This window comes from Brassica rapa, chromosome A04 (genome assembly GCF_000309985.2).
Source record: "Brassica rapa cultivar Chiifu-401-42 chromosome A04, CAAS_Brap_v3.01, whole genome shotgun sequence".
NCBI lineage: Eukaryota > Viridiplantae > Streptophyta > Magnoliopsida > Brassicales > Brassicaceae > Brassica > Brassica rapa.
This window is the reverse complement of record NC_024798.2, coordinates 21,086,096-21,102,901: the sequence shown is the minus strand read 5'-3', so window position 1 is coordinate 21,102,901 and position 16,806 is coordinate 21,086,096. Positions and strand designations below refer to the sequence as shown.

At 35.7% G+C, this 16,806-nt stretch overlaps 3 protein-coding genes across 4 annotated transcripts; 1 reads left to right on the top strand and 2 right to left on the bottom strand.

Moving 5' to 3' along the window:
* Positions 1 to 873: 873 nt before the first annotated feature.
* On the bottom strand, positions 874 to 6,368 carry LOC103866184 (E3 ubiquitin-protein ligase BRE1-like 1). The gene is made up of 19 exons (XM_009144061.3): positions 5,726 to 6,368; positions 5,471 to 5,632; positions 5,317 to 5,395; positions 4,996 to 5,223; positions 4,730 to 4,894; positions 4,182 to 4,375; positions 4,031 to 4,114; positions 3,837 to 3,956; positions 3,561 to 3,747; positions 3,331 to 3,491; positions 3,177 to 3,248; positions 2,892 to 2,968; positions 2,394 to 2,588; positions 2,254 to 2,326; positions 2,082 to 2,168; positions 1,838 to 1,975; positions 1,554 to 1,756; positions 1,303 to 1,468; positions 874 to 1,214 (listed from the first exon to the last, which is right to left on the bottom strand). Exons 1-19 carry the CDS (start codon positions 5,840 to 5,842, stop codon positions 1,083 to 1,085), a joined length of 2,640 nt encoding a protein of 879 aa, XP_009142309.1. The 5' UTR covers positions 5,843 to 6,368; the 3' UTR covers positions 874 to 1,082.
* A 386-nt stretch (positions 6,369 to 6,754) lies between these two features.
* LOC103866185 lies at positions 6,755 to 10,221 on the bottom strand. 2 transcript variants are annotated; one of them, XM_009144063.3, is made up of 8 exons: positions 10,099 to 10,221; positions 9,804 to 9,866; positions 9,428 to 9,557; positions 9,027 to 9,282; positions 8,719 to 8,847; positions 8,457 to 8,604; positions 7,913 to 8,200; positions 6,755 to 7,657 (listed from the first exon to the last, which is right to left on the bottom strand). In XM_009144063.3, the coding sequence occupies exons 1-8, from the start codon at positions 10,132 to 10,134 to the stop codon at positions 7,208 to 7,210; spliced, it is 1,500 nt and encodes a 499-aa protein (XP_009142311.1). In that variant the 5' UTR covers positions 10,135 to 10,221; the 3' UTR covers positions 6,755 to 7,207. The 2 variants fall into 2 exon arrangements, with proteins under 2 accessions (XP_009142311.1, XP_009142312.1); XM_009144064.3 differs by having other exon boundaries at positions 9,027 to 9,279.
* Positions 10,222 to 12,285: 2,064 nt separating this feature from the next.
* Positions 12,286 to 16,577, top strand: LOC103866186 (carotenoid cleavage dioxygenase 7, chloroplastic). Its single transcript, XM_009144065.3, has 7 exons — positions 12,286 to 13,103; positions 13,236 to 13,364; positions 13,443 to 13,574; positions 13,840 to 14,112; positions 14,221 to 14,306; positions 15,821 to 16,144; positions 16,246 to 16,577. The coding sequence occupies exons 1-7, from the start codon at positions 12,344 to 12,346 to the stop codon at positions 16,387 to 16,389; spliced, it is 1,848 nt and encodes a 615-aa protein (XP_009142313.1). The 5' UTR covers positions 12,286 to 12,343; the 3' UTR covers positions 16,390 to 16,577.
* The last annotated feature ends 229 nt before the right edge of the window (positions 16,578 to 16,806 follow it).

Sequence of the window (16,806 nt, the reverse complement as noted above, 5' to 3'; positions counted from 1 at the left end):
GCACTGCTTACTTAAAAGATCTAAAAAAATTCATTTACTGCATAAAATAGAAAAGTTCTACCATCAAAAGCATAATTAAAGTGCTTAAGCGAAAGGACATTTTAGATATACTTAAGACTTAAGAGTATGATTGCTTTCCTCTTTCGTCAATAATGTGCATTACAAAGACATTAGAGAGCTCTCTCGCTAATTTATGTACGATTATTTATTTCGCTGCGGTTTAAGCTCATTTCCTTTCTTTTTTTTTTTTTTTGGAACTCAAGCTCATTTCCTTTCTATCTTACATTTTCACGTGTAATATATTTCTAGCATACTTCATATATGTCTATTGATAATTATATTCTGTCTCTGAATATTCTTAGCTCGGTTTTAAATCTAATATATGGACTAAAATTCAAATATTAACTGAATCTTACTCACGAAATGATACCTTGATTCTAATCTAATATAAAAAAAACTCTGATATCTAATTAGAAACTTTATACTTATGAACTGAGAGACAGATACAGAATGGAGCTAAAACATGTGATCTTTATCTTAACGAATAAAATAGTTAAAAAAGAAAAGAAAATCAAGCAATTAGATACACAAAACTGAGAAGAATAATATTAACATAAAGAAAATAGTTAAGAACATATGGTTCACAATAGTTAACTATTTTTCAGATCTCAGCCATTTATAAAGGAATAAAGGTAGAAAAGGAGCATGTGGGATAATACCAATGATCATGTCTTGGGAAAAAGGAGATAAAGATACATCATCATTATTGTTTTATTTAACAGTTTCTACGTATCATTGTAGATTTGAATATGTCCCAGCATGAGTATTTAAATAAACCGAGTTTCCTTAGATAGTAATTTTAAAAACCTTTAATTACAGAGAAATATAACAAATGATATGTGGAAGTAAACAGATTGGAACAAATGTACTATATAAAAATGAGCTAAAATGTATATGGGTTTATAAACTATAATTAATCTATTTTTCCTCTCTAAAAGAAGAGTTTGAAAAAAAGCAACAAACAAAAAATTACAAAAAAAAAAAAGTGATTTTCATTGCTTGTTCCATGTTGCAACATCCCATCATATGTAGATAGGCTTGATATCGTTGGGTCCAAAACTTGCCGAGCATGTTGGACACTTTCTTTGCCTTGTTCCTGTGATCTTTAGCACACATGGGTTGCAAAACAAATGGAAACACTTCGTGATCACCACCTTTGTTCATCAAGGAAACAACAAACCAAAGACCAAATCAGCACCTAACCAAATCATTAATCTGAGGAGAGTGAGTCTTTTCTTTTACCTCTTTTGAGCGATCGTTGCAGGCCTTACACTTCAAGATCTCTTTGAACTCATTGAGTTCTTGTCTGAGCTTTTGAATGGCTGATGATCCTTCCACGAGAGACCTAAGACGAGAAACTTTGGTTTTGACTGTTTCCACTTCCTCCTCTATTCTTCTCCTATTGAACCTGAATGCACAAAGAGAACGATAGCTTGCATCACCAACACTTGTTTCTTTTTAGGACTCTAAGCAGAGATTCTCATTAACTTTACCTTTCGATTTCCAGCTCTAGTTCCAATGCTCCATAATCAACCCGGCTTTGCTCAACTTTGGAATGTGACTCCTCTAGCTTTGATCTAGCTTGTTCCAAGCCATTCACAACGTCTGCTCGTTTCTTTTGGAGAATTTCATGAGTGCTAGACTTTTGGTATCTATCTTCTGCTAGTCTTTGATATTGCTCTGTGCAGAACCTCATCTGCAAGAAACAACATCGTTAAAGTCGAACATTCGCAACTAATGTGGAGGTGAGAGTATATATACAGGCATCAAAATAGACCTGATCTTCAATTCTTAAGGATTTCTTGGAGAGGAAGCTGGCAGATGCACTGGCTTGCTGTATATCCTTGTCCATGATGTATTTATCGATGAGCAGAGCATCTTGCATCTGCCTTGAAGTTATGCCTTCCAAGAAAAGCTGAAACAACAAAAAGATATCTCACATTCCGAATCAAGTACAACACGTTTAAGTGTGAAATACAGAGATAACTCAGGTAGAGGAAATGGGAAAAGAGTTTGGATACCTTGATGTTATAGTCATCCCTCTCTGTAACTTGAAGTAAAAGTTGTTGGTTTTGGGGTACAATGTCCTCGTAGGCACTTCCAATTGCCTATAAGAAGATCAGTTACTGTAAATGGACACCAGACATCAAGGTTTCTAAAATATGTTAGAAACAGGAGAGTTCATAAGCACACCTGCATCTCGGAAAGATATGTTCCATGTTCTTCATGTTTAGATTTCAAGATATCAGAATGCTTTACCACATCCCTGAAACAGAAAAGAATGAATATGTAAGAGTCTTCTTAATTGCATAGGAAGAGTTATATTTATTCACCGTTTACAATCATCAATTTTCTGTCTTAAATCAGCAATCTCAGCTTCCGCAGCAGCCAACATTTGTTGGGAAACTGCTTCAGCTTCATTTGCTGCCTTAACGCGCAACTCCAGATTCTGCTCATCAAGGGAGGATTTTAAACTTTGAACACGAGCCCAAGCCCTGTATTCCTGTTCCTTGGCTTCAGCTATGTCCCTGCCACAGCACAATATCCACAGTGATGCTTAAGGCAATGCAGTAAGTACATTCTAACACATCTAAAAGAGAATTTCATCTGAAGAAACTGTAAAGATAGTTATTGAAAGCTGTGAAGGTTAAAATGGGCACAAGTTTCTTGTAAGTTCAAACCGCTCAGTCCAAAGGAAAGATCAATAATAGTGCTTGTTATAGTTATACTATATATGCGTCCACATAGAAGGGAAGTGTAAGGAAATTTATCTCTAAGAAGTTAACTCTTAGATATCAATTACTGGACTTCTTACATATGACTGTAATTACCTTGGATCAGTGGACTCGCGTTTATACATGTCCAGAAACAACTTCAACTCCTCGTGACTATTCTTCAAATCACCAACCTGCATGACACACTCAGATTACTTGAAAAGTGAACAACATAACAAGTACGTCTTTGCCAATCAAAAGTTATTATGACATTTAAGAAGATTTAAAATAGCTAATCTGTATTCTGGCAATACTTTTTCCAAGACATAATGCAAGTAACTTTAGCCAATATCAACACCGTCAACACATAAGTAATTGGTAGCACACTGTAATAAATCATACCGTAGCATTCAGGTCATGTAGCTGAGAAGCATAATCAGCTGATCTCAGTTGCAATGCTTCACACTCCTTTGTCTGTTCACCAATTAGGCTTCATAAGTAACCAAATCATAAAGTGGAACAGCATATACATACACTGTTTAAGATTATAACCCACCTTCCTACATAGAACCCCGGAGAGGGACTGTACATCAGCCCGCAGAGAATGAATACCTCCAGCAGTTTCTTTATAATTCTCTAGTTGACTTCGCATAGAACTCATTTCCCCAGGGAACGAAGCCACCAACGCTTTCATATCTGCAAATATTTCTTTTCTACCTAACATACACAGATCACTTAATCAGACTCCAAAGTGAAACAGGTGGGTGAGAGATAAGAGTTTGTTACCTCGCTCTTTCGAAATATTTTCCAACCTAGTCTTGATTCGACTTTTGTAATCCACTTGTTTCTGTATCTCCACATCTAAAGAAGCCATTCTAGAATCAGCAACAGAAGAAGACCTTCGAGCGACATCAACTAGTTCATTTTTAATGCTAATTTCCCTTTCTCTCCAGAATATACTATCTTTTTCAACCTGAATTTTTTTCGAATGGAGATAAGCTTCACAATCATAAATTTTATAAAGATAAATACAAAATAAAAAAATTGAAATCCGGATATAACCTGTAGTTTCTCAAGTAATGCCATATACTTGAAAACCGCTTCTTTGGATTTTCTCAGCTGGTCTTTCAGAGAAAGGCAGGCTTTAGAAGATGAGATGCTCGTCACAGAGTTTGACTTGTTCTGTTAGAAATCTTGTTTATTAGTTTTAGCAAAACAGGAATAGGCTTGATACTCTAACTGGATCAAACACTGACCTGTAAAACACTCATTTTTTCAAGAATCTTTGTCCTCTCCTCATGAAGATCTTTTAGCTCTTGTAGCCTGCTTGAAGCAAGAACCTACAAAATCCACGCTGCTATCAAAACAAACTCCACACAAAACCAAATAAAGAAAGAAAAAATATACCGTTAAGTCTTTCAGAATCGATTCCATGTCCTGCAGATCCCTTTGTTTATCCCTTGCCTTATCTCTGGTCGCAAGCTTGTTTCCAGGGCTCAACACTGGGAAGAACGCCCCTGCTGTTGCATCCCTTTCTGCTCTCAGTGCTGACAATTCACCATTACATTGTTGAAGCTCCACGACCTCATTCTCTAGCTCCCCTTCAAATTACACCAAGTAAAGTATAATGTCAGCTAACCATTACTACATGTCTTGTTAACTGGCTCTAGCAAAGATGTCTTCTTCCAGTCTTAGTATATTTCTCTCTTAACCTATATGATCCTACCCTGGCTATATAAACACTACAAAACACCTGAGCAGTGCATCTCTCTAGTAACATGTATCTTCATCAATCAAAGCTTTCCATGTATATAGATTGGCCTTTCTCTGTTGTGGCACACGTATGACTACAAACCTTACATTTGATGCATAGATACAATGCCCATGTAAAAACTGCCAATGAAAAAAGTGCATTTAACAGTCAATATTGGAATGAGAAGAGACTAAGTAGCTACCTCTTATTCTTTTAAGGTCTGCTCTAACTTTAGCATCAGTATCACGATGACTCTGCAACTCTCTCGAAAGTGATTTGAACTTCACAAGAACATCATCTAGTACCACTCTGAAACTTTTCATCTCTGATTCCAACTCATTCAGCGCTAGCTGCTGACCACACAAATCTAGAAAGGAAACCAATTCCGTATAAGACCTGAGTTAATACTAAAAATATTAATTAAGGCCACGACAAGAGCTGAAAAATTGACTGTAGTGGAAGTAATACCTTTATCAAGACCGGTTCTGAGAGCTGTGGGATATAGTTCATCCTTCAGACATCTCAAATCATTGGTCGCGGCTACTAGGTTACACAAGGTTTGCGTCAACTGACTTGATGTATTCTCTCTGTTTTCCTCCTTCTGATTCGAGCAGGTATTAGATGAAGAGCTCTCAGTGGCACCAGTTTCGAGTAGCCGGTTGATGAAATCGTCTTTAACAGCCGGAGAAGACCCATCTGCGTAGCAATTCAAGACATGTTTGTATCATATAACACCAGATATAAACTAGGTCCTAGCATTAACAGAACGGATAAGAGTGCAGTGCATACCCTCCTTGTTAACAGACCCATGAGCTCCGCTGCTTGAATCACTCACACGAATGGAGCACGATTCCACTTCAGCTGTAAGCTGCGACAAAAGCACTAATTATAAACTTTTAGAAAAAAGAATAACAACTGAGACCAGAGCTAATTGAGAAGTTACCTTTTCCCAAGACTTGTGAACAGTCTTCAAACAGGAACTGAATGGTAACTGTTTATCTTTAATCTTCGAAAGCCTATCCTCAAGAATGGAACACTCAACCTGCTGAGCCTCTAGCTTTTGTGATAGCTTAAGGTTCTGGAACTGAAGAACTGCAGTATCAAGCTGTATCAAACCAAGGACAAAATCAAACTCATTAAAACAAAATAGTTTGCTTTACAGATTCATTATAGAGGTACGATGGAAGAAAGAAAGAACCTTGTCCTCAGAGGAAGGCCAAAAGAAAGGCTGTTTCTTTACAACGGCAGCTGTCTCTGTGGTTGATATTGAGCTAAAGAGTCGCTTTTTACGATCCGCCTCGCCTGTGCTCGCCATTCACAAAAAAATCCAAACTTTCACTCAATCAGCAAAACCCTAAACGATCTATCACTAACCGATAACAATTCAATCTCTCAGCTCCCAATTAAACCCTAATTTCGCAGGTTTTCGAATTCAATCTCAAACGCTAATTCGCTCTTACAGACAACACCTTCTTGTCTGATCATCGGTTCGAGTGATGCTAAGTCGCGAGACACAGCACTCGAAGAAAAGAGAACCGAGGAGGGTGGCAAGGGAGAGAGAAAGATGGAAGTTTAATTGAAGGACGATTGCGTAATTTTGTGAAACTATGAGGACTAATTTGGAAATGTTAACATACCCGCTTACAGCCAGGGGATTTGAGATTATCTGAACCGTCCGATCTCGTGTTTCGTTGAGGATGTATGATATGATCTGAACCGTACGATCTCGTGTTTTGGTTTTATAAGCTCTTCGCGTTTTTTGGGCCTTTTCATTGTTGAATTTAAGCTCTGTGGTGGCTAGGCCCAAGTCAATCTATTACATCGAATAAGATATTAAACATTGATTAATTAAGTGAAAACGACATGCAGAATAATTAAGCCAATCTAAGCTCATCGCGTTAATAAGAGCACCCGCAACGCAGGTTCGTAATGAGTCCTTAGCGCGATTACCTACGCAAATGACATATAAATAATATAAAAAAAAATTCGTAACCGAAGGATTGATCGTTTAAGGATCAAATCCTTAAGGACGTAGCAAGGCGTGAGTGGTCCGGCTGGGGATTGTGTTTCGCGTGTGGAAAAAAATATTCACTCTCTTTCTTCATCACGAAAACAAAACTCTCGAAGGTGAAAGACAATTTGGCAATCATGAAACGGTGAAGGTATAAATCGGAGTTATTTAGCTCAATATTTTTGCATTTGGAGTTGATGCATGTTGATTTAGTCAGTTTTAGGGTTCTATCGTGGGGTTTTAATAGATTGAGGGTTTCAAATCGAATTGGGATTGACTTCTAAATTGATTTAGGGTTCGGAATTGAGTTATAAATCATTTTAGGGTTCGAGATGATTGAGGGTTTCAAATCGATCTAAAAATTCCATAATGGATAACACCATTAGACATACAATTAGAATTAGAGTTCTTAACTATTCAAAAAAAAAAACTACTATTATATAAAGACTTCAATGGTGGATAACACCATTGTAGATGCTCTAAGTGATTCTTATCCATTTAATCAAATAAATCAGAAATACCAAAAAAAGTCGTGGAATTTTTTATTAATCAATAATTACAGTAGTATAAAACAAAAACAATTTAAAGTCTCAAGACGAAAGAAGAAAATGTAAGTTTGTGTTACAAGAACGTTATATCAACTGTTACAAAGAAAAAAAGAACGTTATATCAATCGAGTTGACGTTGCTTCTCTTCCTCAACTTGGACAAGCAACGTCAAGAGAGCCTCACAAACTTGAGCAGCATCAGCTTCCAAAGGAGCCTCGTTCAACGAAGAGTAAACCATCCATGCATGGTCTAGTTTACGTTTTGGTCTAACCACCACTGAACCAGGAACCTCCGCGTCGCAGCAAGTCACCAGCCCGTCACTCTTTTCCCCGTATCTGACTTGAAGCAGCTGGGCGCAAGCAGCCATTGCGGCGCCAAGTGGCATTACCACTGGAAGCTTCGTGAGAGGAAGCTCAGCCTGTGCAACGTGTGAGAAAGTGGCTAGAGCCGCTGGACTAATGCTAGCTTCTGTAAGGAATGAGACCGTGGCGAGTTCTTGAGGAAGCGGATGGTTCTTCAAGAACTGTTTTCTCCTTTCGTATGTTAAATCTTCCAAAGCTTGTATGTCACCCTTCACAAGAATGAAATGAATGCATCATGAAGATCTCGGGGATTAGGGTTTACGAGATCGCATACTATATATCTTTAGAATTATTAGGAAAGTTATTAGAAAAGTTAGCATTTGTGTATAAATTATTTTTCCTATTCTTGCAAGGAATTTATTAAACAAGTTATGCACTTCCTATAGATAAGTTTACGAGGCTACTGAATAAATTGAGAAAAAACTATTAATATTACCAAACTTTCCTCTAAATTTATCACAAACCTTTATGACTTTGAAGATCATAATCTCCATGATTTTTTTCATGTTGACATAACCACCAAGTTGTCCCTCACGGAGTATATCAGTAGCTATTGGACTTCCACCATATGGACTCTGTGCTAATACCAACCCAGCGACCTTATCCTTTAAGTCAGGCCAGTATAGTGATAAAGCAGCTGCTGCATCTATACCTCCTTTGCTATGCCCAAGTAGTAGAACCTTTTTATTTGATCCCCAACATAGTTCCTCTATGTATTCCTTTATCTCTCTCGCATTTTTCTCAACCGAAGACTGATATAAACACATTTTTCCATATATCAGTATGTTACAACTTACATGGTCGCCGGCCTTAAGATTTTGGGGATAAAGACAATTTAATATAAGTTTTAATAATTGTTTTTTAATAAATTTGTGGATTTATGTTTAGGTAAATTATTTTAAAATTTTGGGGCCATAGATGGATGTTTCACTTGATTATACTCATGACCGGTCATGGTACTAACATACACCATCTGTAGCTTTATTAAGTTAAGTTAGAAATGATTACCTCGCTGTGAATCTTTGCAATATGACAAGCTAAACCCATCTTTGAGAATTTAGTTTTGGTATCCACAAAATAAAGAGGTCCATGATTGCTGAAAAGACCTGGAACCAACAAGTGCACAACAGTATTTGGAAGCCTGTGTACACCATGCCTGAAAATGAAAACCCCATCAAGGCAGCTATTTAGTATAAAACATGATGTTAAACAGCATGTTACAAAGACCAAAGTACATAAGATGACATGCAACTATACAGTCAATATATACCCTATGTCTTCTAGGATTCTATTGAACCTATCAGTTCCATCTTCAACAGGAGGCATCTCCGGGTCACGTTGTAACCATCCTATATCGTCTGCTGAGCCACGGACAGTCCTTAGTGCCCGCTCAATAAGCCTGGTAAAATAAAGAGTAATATTTCAATCACCCAAATGCTGAAAATTTGACAAGAAGAAAAAAAAAAAGAAAAGGAAAATTTGACAAGAAGAAGCAGTGTATAGAGATTTGTAATATGCTTCAGTTCCACATTCTCATTAGTCTCACTGATAGCAAAGATTGGTACAAAGAATACATACCCTTGGAACATGGAAGTGCCACTTAAACCTAACCAATTCGATGTCACAATTGCATTTGATGCCTGCGAGGGAGTGTCTGTAGATTCTGCTGATGGGCTGTTGGCTGCAGAAGTAGGGGACTCTGATGAAGTTGAACACCTTGCACCAGGAGAAACGCATACGCTTACTGGAGAATCCCCATCACCTCCTGATGTTGATCGTAGCAACTCATGGGGGTGGGAAAGAGATTTACAAGAATCTTTACCACCATATTCTACTGAATAAAACAATGGAAAAACAGCGAAATACGGAGTTATGCAATGTTTAGAGATCGCAATAAAATGAAGCAAAAGACTAGCAGATGAACATTGAACATGCATGCTGAGTACATGCATTATACAACAGAAGGTAAAAAAGGGTACCTGAAGAGTGAGAGAAATAGCTCCCCAAGTAAGAAGTTGCTTGATTTATATAAGAAGCATTTTCATTAGGAGCTGGTAAAGAATTAAATTGTTGTGGTGGTACAGCCACTTTGTTCCCAGTTCCACCGCCCTGTACTCAAAAAGGAAACTAATGCTTGTTAGTAAGACAGTCTCATCATGCATAGACAACCAATCAATTACTAATACTTCTTCTTATAATACCTAGCTGAATCAATAAATGCAGTTTAATTGTTTCTACTGATATAGTAAACGTTATGTTGACACCAAACAGAATCTCATTAAAATGAGCATAAAGCAATGTATGTTTTTTCTTAAGTATGTCGAGAAAAAGGAGCCATAAGGCCATGATACTTACAAGTAGAGGGGTGATAGATTCTCCTTCTCTGGATTGACCAGCTTCTCCCATTTTGATCAGTTTCTAATAACATACACAACACACATAATAATCAGACAAAAGCAACCCATGTCTTTTCCATCGATCGACACCAAACGCTAAATTCTTCAACGATGATAAATAATAAACAAGGTTGATGGATGACGGGATGCAAAATAATAATACAAACAAACAAAAAACGTCATTGAGTTTGCGAATAACCGATTCAAAGAAGAAGAATCAAGTAAAGATATTCAGGAAGCATGTAGAGAGGTACCTGGAGTTTTAGGAATGTTGGATCAAAACGAAACATACGCACGCACAAAGAGCTGTCGCCTTCAATGCCTGGGGATCATATCTTAACCTGCGGGGAAAAGAAACCGCAGGGGCACAAACAATTTGACGAGCGTGGAACAAGACGCACTAGACACGCAACACGTGTACGAGGCGAATGAGAATACTGTAATGGGCCACTGATGGGCCCAATTATTTTCCAACAACAGACAGACACGACACCGTATTACATTCTAAGTATATTCCATGCTTGGAAGTTGGAACATTTGTTACTTGTTAGCACCAAGTAGAACACCAAGTGGAGATTTGAGCTTAGATTTCAACTTATTAATTTGTCAAAAACAGCTCTACACATAGTTGGCTTGATAATACTTTGGATATTTTCCTATTTTTATAAAAAAATGATAAATAATGTAAACTTTGTAAGAATAATTTATTTTAAATTTTTACCAAAGAAAGGAAAAATATCATAAGGAGAAATACTAAGATAATTATATGAAAGTCCATTTGGGGAAATAATCACAAAGCTTCCAAAATACAGACAAATGGTGTGAATGCATGACGTCAGTAGATCCGGCATCGACGGCTCAAATGATGAGAGCAGACATACGAGGACCCACGTCAATCACCTTTAGTTCCATCGTTGCCATATATGGTCAAATATTAAACATTTAATCAAACCTATAATCATATATAATAATTCTCTTTAGTTTTAAAATATTCTTTGTTCGTAGCACTAATCTCCCACCATCACTCCTCCCTCCACTCTCAACTCCTAATCAAGTGTTTTATGGTACGACGGGTTCCATCTTCTATGTTTCAACGCATATTACACTTCCATTCTATTGCCGTTTGCACTTATTCTCTTAATCTTTCTGTGATTCAAAATGTATTTATGAGCAGTCATGTAGTTACGTATTCAACGAAAGAAACATGAAAAATACTGAAATGATTTCATGTACATAAACTTTCGTTTTTTAATAAGTGAACACACTTTTGTATTGTATTTTTATCAGAATCTCATCGACTGATCGCACCTAATCTGGCTGGACACAAGAAACGACACTTAATTTTGAACATTTTTTTTTGTCATCTTATGTTGAACATATTATTAGTAAGTTTCTTTAATAACAAAATTAAAAATCTGCAAAAATCGTGTTTTCAGAAGTCAGAACAAATTTCATCGAATTGTAGCCTTTCAATATACTTTCTTAGTCATTTGTATTCATCTACAACTACGTACCCACTCTATATGGTTATATATATATCAAACCCTTACTCTTTCAAAAAAAAAAAAAAAACCCTTACTCTTTAACCAGCTGATTTCATGATATTGAAATTTAAAACATGTAACTGATGACATGGCATATACTTATGGGCGGCATATGGTTTGACATGGTTTATTGCATATCATTGTTCCAAAGACTTGTCTATAAATGTTCTCCAAACTGAAGACATATGAATGAGGGTTCTATGATTCTAACGTTGAAACCCGAAACCATAATGAGATTCTTTATTAGTTTAATATTGTTTCCCTCTCAAAAGTATTGTATTTAATCACTCATTATAATCCAAAGTGGGTCGATTTGAAGCTTCATTAAAATAAATTTTAGTTGATCTAACCAATGAGATGACCCGCACAAAATAATTCAATATGCTAGTGGAGATTTTATACAAGTATAAACTGATTACGGGTAAAAAAGATCTCTTAGTAATATATTAGTTACAACATAATTATCCACAAGACACATTCATACAACACAAACTGTCCAAATCTATCATGAGGATCAAGTTGTGGAGTGTCGGTGATCACTTCTCGGTTCTTGTTGTCTGCTTCACTCTTCTATATTCTTACTACACGTCTTCTTATTATCAACAATATTGAATTATGAGTGAATATTAGCAATAATTCTGTAAGTTTCATGAGCAACAACTAAAAGAATTTATGTCGTGTGACGAAATAATATTCATTACCTGGCTCTAATCACACTAATTAATAGAATTTAAACTTGTATATTAAAAAAACAACGGTTTAGTATTATGTCTGCCATATTCAGATTTTTATTCACGTCTTCCACAAAATCACTAAACATTTTCTACCCCACCATAGTTGCTGAACATGCACACAGCCACGTATCCATCTTATTCACTATGTATATATAACATATGCTTTGCGAGTTTGCGTGTATGAAATAAAACCATATACTATAATTTACACACTACAAAAAATGATGATCAAAATGTCTCTCCCTCTCCCGCCGAAAATATTTCTTCCACCGTCAAATTCTCCACCGACTCATCATCACCAAGCTCCACCACCGCTTGCACCGCCACGTGCTGCCATATCAATAGCTATCCCGGAAACCGGTTTAGGACGTACCGGTACCATCCACGAAGAGTCCACGTCTTCAGCTTTTCGTGACTACCAGTCTTTATTCTTGTCACAACGTTCCGAGACAGTCGAACCTGTCGTAATTAAACCGATAGAAGGCTCGATACCGGTTGATTTTCCTTCCGGTACATATTACTTAGCCGGTCCAGGACTTTTTGAAGACGACCATGGGTCAACGGTGCATCCCCTAGACGGTCACGGCTATCTACGTGCTTTTCACATAGACGGAAGTAAACGGAAAGCAACGTTCACGGCGAAGTACGTTAAGACAGAAGCTAAACAAGAAGAGCATGACCCCGTTACTGACACGTGGCGGTTTACTCACAGAGGCCCTTTCTCGGTGTTAAAAGGTGGGAAACGATTTGGAAACACGAAAGTGATGAAAAATGTGGCGAATACTAGCGTTTTGAAATGGGCTGGGCGGTTGCTTTGTTTATGGGAAGGTGGTGAACCGTATGAGATTGAATCTGGTTCGTTGGATACCGTCGGGAGATTTAACGTCGCGATCAACGGCTGTGATGATGATTCCGACAGAGATGTTGCTGGTCATGATATATGGGACACAGCCGCAGGGTTGTTGAAACCCATACTTCAAGGTATGTTTTGTGTTAAAAGTAAAGTTGATTAGATTAAAGCGTGTAGTCCATTATTCAGACAGCGGCTTAAACTTAAATACTTAATTTAGTTTAATAGTACAAACCATAATTTTAAAAATTTGTTTATGTTAGGTGTGTTTAAGATGCCGCCAAAACGGTTCTTGTCACATTACAAAATCGACGATCGAAGAAATAGACTTTTAACGGTGACTTGCAACGCTGAGGATATGCTCTTACCTCGTAGCAACTTCACATTTTGTGGTAACTAATCTATAATTTATTTGGAAAATTATTCACTAATTTTTTAGTATTTTTTTAACGGAAGATGATTATTTACAGAGTATGATTCGGAATTCAAGTTGATACAAACAAGAGAATTCAAGATCGATGATCATATGATGATTCATGATTGGGCCGTCACAGATACTCACTACGTACTCTTTGCCAACAGAGTCAAGCTTAATCTAATTGGTAATAAACCCACTTACTTCTGTTACAAGTTACAACTTACAAGTCACTTACACCAAGAATAATACACACTCTTTATTGAAAATGCATGAATGCGTTACAAGGAATCTGATATGGATTTTTATATTCTCAGGCTTAACCTTGTTTTTATTCTTTTTTTTTTGCCGGGGTCAACTCTATACTAGATTTTCAACTTTTGTATTACATACAAACCCTTTTCATATTTACATGATATTCACATGGCAAAAAAAAAAATGTATGTTCTCAGGTTCCATGGCGGCTATGTGTGGGATGTCACCTATGGTATCAGCGTTAACGTTGAACCCAAGCAACGAGAGTTCCCCTATTTATCTCCTCCCAAGATTTTCCGAGAAATCTATGGGAGGTAGAGACTGGAGGGTACCTGTGGAAGTGTCTTCACAGTTATGGCTGATACACTCCGGAAACGCTTATGAGACTAGAGAGGACAACGGTGATTTAAAGATTCAAATACAAGCTTCCGCATGCTCATACCGTTGGTTTGATTTTCAGAAAATGTTTGGTAAGTTACTAAATATAAACATGTGATGACATTCACTAGTTCAACATAGTTGCTCAAAACTTCTTCCACACGTTAGGGTTTGTAGATATTGAACATTTTTCCGTACAGGATATGATTGGCAAAGCAGCAAGCTGGATCCTTCTGTTATGAATCTGAACCGCGGAGATGACAAACTACTCCCTCATCTAGTTAAGGTAATAAGTTGCCCTAATCTCCTTCCATATTTTTAAAAATATTGTTTTGGATTTTATTTTTGTATTTTGAAAGATTGATATATATATATCTATTCTATTAAATTAGGATCATGACCAATTGATAAATGTTATGTCCAGTTAATTATTCTCATATTTTGATTAATGTTAAAAGGATTTTACTCTCTATTTGCGGGAAAGAAAAAAAGTAACTTCCTGTCCATATTTTTCCGTACCCACTTCTTTCCCATATGGCTTTTTTGCATGTACATGTACCGACATTCATATATATAATAACAGTTATTCTTCTTTTCTTTTGGGTTGATTCCAAATGCAGATTGTTAAAGTACTAAAATTATGATTGAAATCTGATGCATGTAATTTGGTTACAATTTCTTTTTGTAAGTATTCCACCCAAATTATTTTTTTTATGTTATTTAATAATCTCAATCTTTTTCAAAGATTAAGATTTTTATTAAAATTTATACAAAGAAAAATACAAACATGATTATAAAAACAAAAACACAAATATAAAAATTAAAATTTTAAAAGATAAATTAAAACATAAAATATGAAAGGGCGGGTCAAAATCTAGTTGAATTTTAATAATGCATTTTGCTTTAAATTTTTTAATTAAGATATAAAAATATGAATGTTAATTATAACTTCATTAGGAAGCAAATAAAACTTAAAAATAACTTAAAACAAAACCAAATCAATAGATAAAACTATGTATTGTTATTAATATATACTAGATTTTGACCCGCGCTTTCAAAGCGCGGATTTATTTTTGTTTTTTTTTTTCAATTGAAAAATATTTAGTAAATGTCACATTTTCATATATTTGTGTTTTATTTTGTAAAAGACTTAAAAATTTTATCTTTATTTATCGTATTGCATTTTAAATGACTATTTATGTTAAAAAAATTAAACTTTATTTTTTTAATAAATTAAGTTGGTATAACTCTGATAAATTAATTTTATTATGGGGTTAATATTTTAATTAAAAAATTATATACTATTAATAAAGATTTATACTTTTCAATAAAATAATTCAATTATTTTTATGAATGCTTAAATTATATTAAGAAAAGAAAAAAATAATAATTAAGAATAGTTGAAAAAAATTATTTGAAGTTAGACTCAATGACCCAAAAGAAAAAAAAAGTGAGAATTGAATCTGATTTTTTAATAGGCCCAAATGGCCCAAGAGAGATTTGATTTGGGCTGGATCCAAAAATAATGACCCAATATAAATTTGTTATTAATATTACTTAATTGCCCTTAATGAAACATGCAATGTTAGTGAAAGAAAATATGCCCCTAAGGTAATTATTACAATAGGATCCTGCTTTAATAGTATAGATAGTGTGTGTGCAAATCCTAAAACATCAATTTTTAAAAATACGAATGGAGTATTGTTCATTATGAAAGTCTCAAATTTCTATGAGGAGTATTTGATGTTTTCAAACAAAACACCAAGTGGAACTAATTAACTAAAAACATTACTAACGTAGGTGTCTATGACCTTGGACGCAATCGGAAACTGCAAGAGCTGTGACGTGGAGCCTTTAAACGGTTGGAACAAACCGTCAGATTTTCCGGTTATCAACTCATCATGGTCAGGAGAAAAGAACAAATACATGTATTGTGCATCCTCTTCGGGAACTCGACGTGAACTTCCTCATTTCCCTTTCGATATGGTCGTGAAGTTCGACCTAGATTCGAATACTGTCCGTACTTGGTCTACCGGAGCTCGGAGATTCGTTGGTGAACCCATGTTTGTCCCTAAGAGCTCAAGCGAAGGAGAAGAAGACGATGGTTACATTATCGTCGTCGAGGTACTTTTGTATATATACAGATACTTTTCCATATAGTTTTTATAAGATTCATTTGTACGAATATTATTTGATACGTAATGAAATCTATATTTTTTTTACAGTATGCGGTTTCGGTGGAGAGATGTTTCCTTGTGATTTTGGATGCTAAGAAGATCGGTGAGTCCGATGCGGTCGTGACGAGATTAGCGGTCCCGAGGAATTTAACGTTTCCAATGGGGTTTCACGGTTTATGGGCTAGCGATTAATTTACTTTAAATCGATATGATTCATTTGAATTTTACTTATGTAAATTTAGGAAACGTATTATCTTAAAAATGGTGTGTATTGGTCTTTAGAATTACAAATCTAAAAAAAAATGTAGTGTAATAATGTTTTTGTTGTTCAAAAGTGTATAGTGTAAATAAAGTATACAATGAAAAGATTCACATGGTTCCTCCTCTAGTTCAAGCTATGAACACCAAAGACGCATCATCTTCTATTCTTCATCTCCATCATCTGCCAAAAACCAACACAATGATATTGAGATAGTCCCTCTATAGGAAACATCCACTATAATCTCTGCTGCTTATGCTAATCTCTTTTCCTTTTTGTGCATAGAAGTTTGTTACTAGTGATTAGTATTTTTATATTCTACATAACTTAATTTTGAGGTCATTGAGACT

Excerpts from the sequence above, each read along its gene's own strand:
- LOC103866184 (XM_009144061.3), bottom strand. The coding sequence starts at position 5,842 with ATGGCGAGCACAGGCGAGGCGGATCGTAAAAAGCGACTCTTTAGCTCA. Across the intron at positions 5,633-5,725 it reads GGCCTTCCTCTGAGGACAAG|CTTGATACTGCAGTTCTTCA; the intron begins GTTCTTTCTTTC and ends GGTTTGATACAG. Across the intron at positions 3,957-4,030 it reads AAAAAATGAGTGTTTTACAG|AACAAGTCAAACTCTGTGAC; the intron begins GTCAGTGTTTGA and ends GATTTCTAACAG.
- LOC103866185 (XM_009144063.3), bottom strand. The coding sequence starts at position 10,134 with ATGTTTCGTTTTGATCCAACATTCCTAAAACTCCAG. Across the intron at positions 9,558-9,803 it reads AATCTATCACCCCTCTACTT|GGCGGTGGAACTGGGAACAA; the intron begins GTAAGTATCATG and ends TTTTGAGTACAG. Across the intron at positions 8,605-8,718 it reads AGAATCCTAGAAGACATAGG|GCATGGTGTACACAGGCTTC; the intron begins GTATATATTGAC and ends TTTCATTTTCAG.
- LOC103866186 (XM_009144065.3), top strand. The coding sequence starts at position 12,344 with ATGATGATCAAAATGTCTCTCCCTCTCCCGCCGAAAATATTTCTTCCA. Across the intron at positions 14,113-14,220 it reads TGATTTTCAGAAAATGTTTG|GATATGATTGGCAAAGCAGC; the intron begins GTAAGTTACTAA and ends TTTTCCGTACAG. Across the intron at positions 16,145-16,245 it reads GTTACATTATCGTCGTCGAG|TATGCGGTTTCGGTGGAGAG; the intron begins GTACTTTTGTAT and ends TTTTTTTTACAG.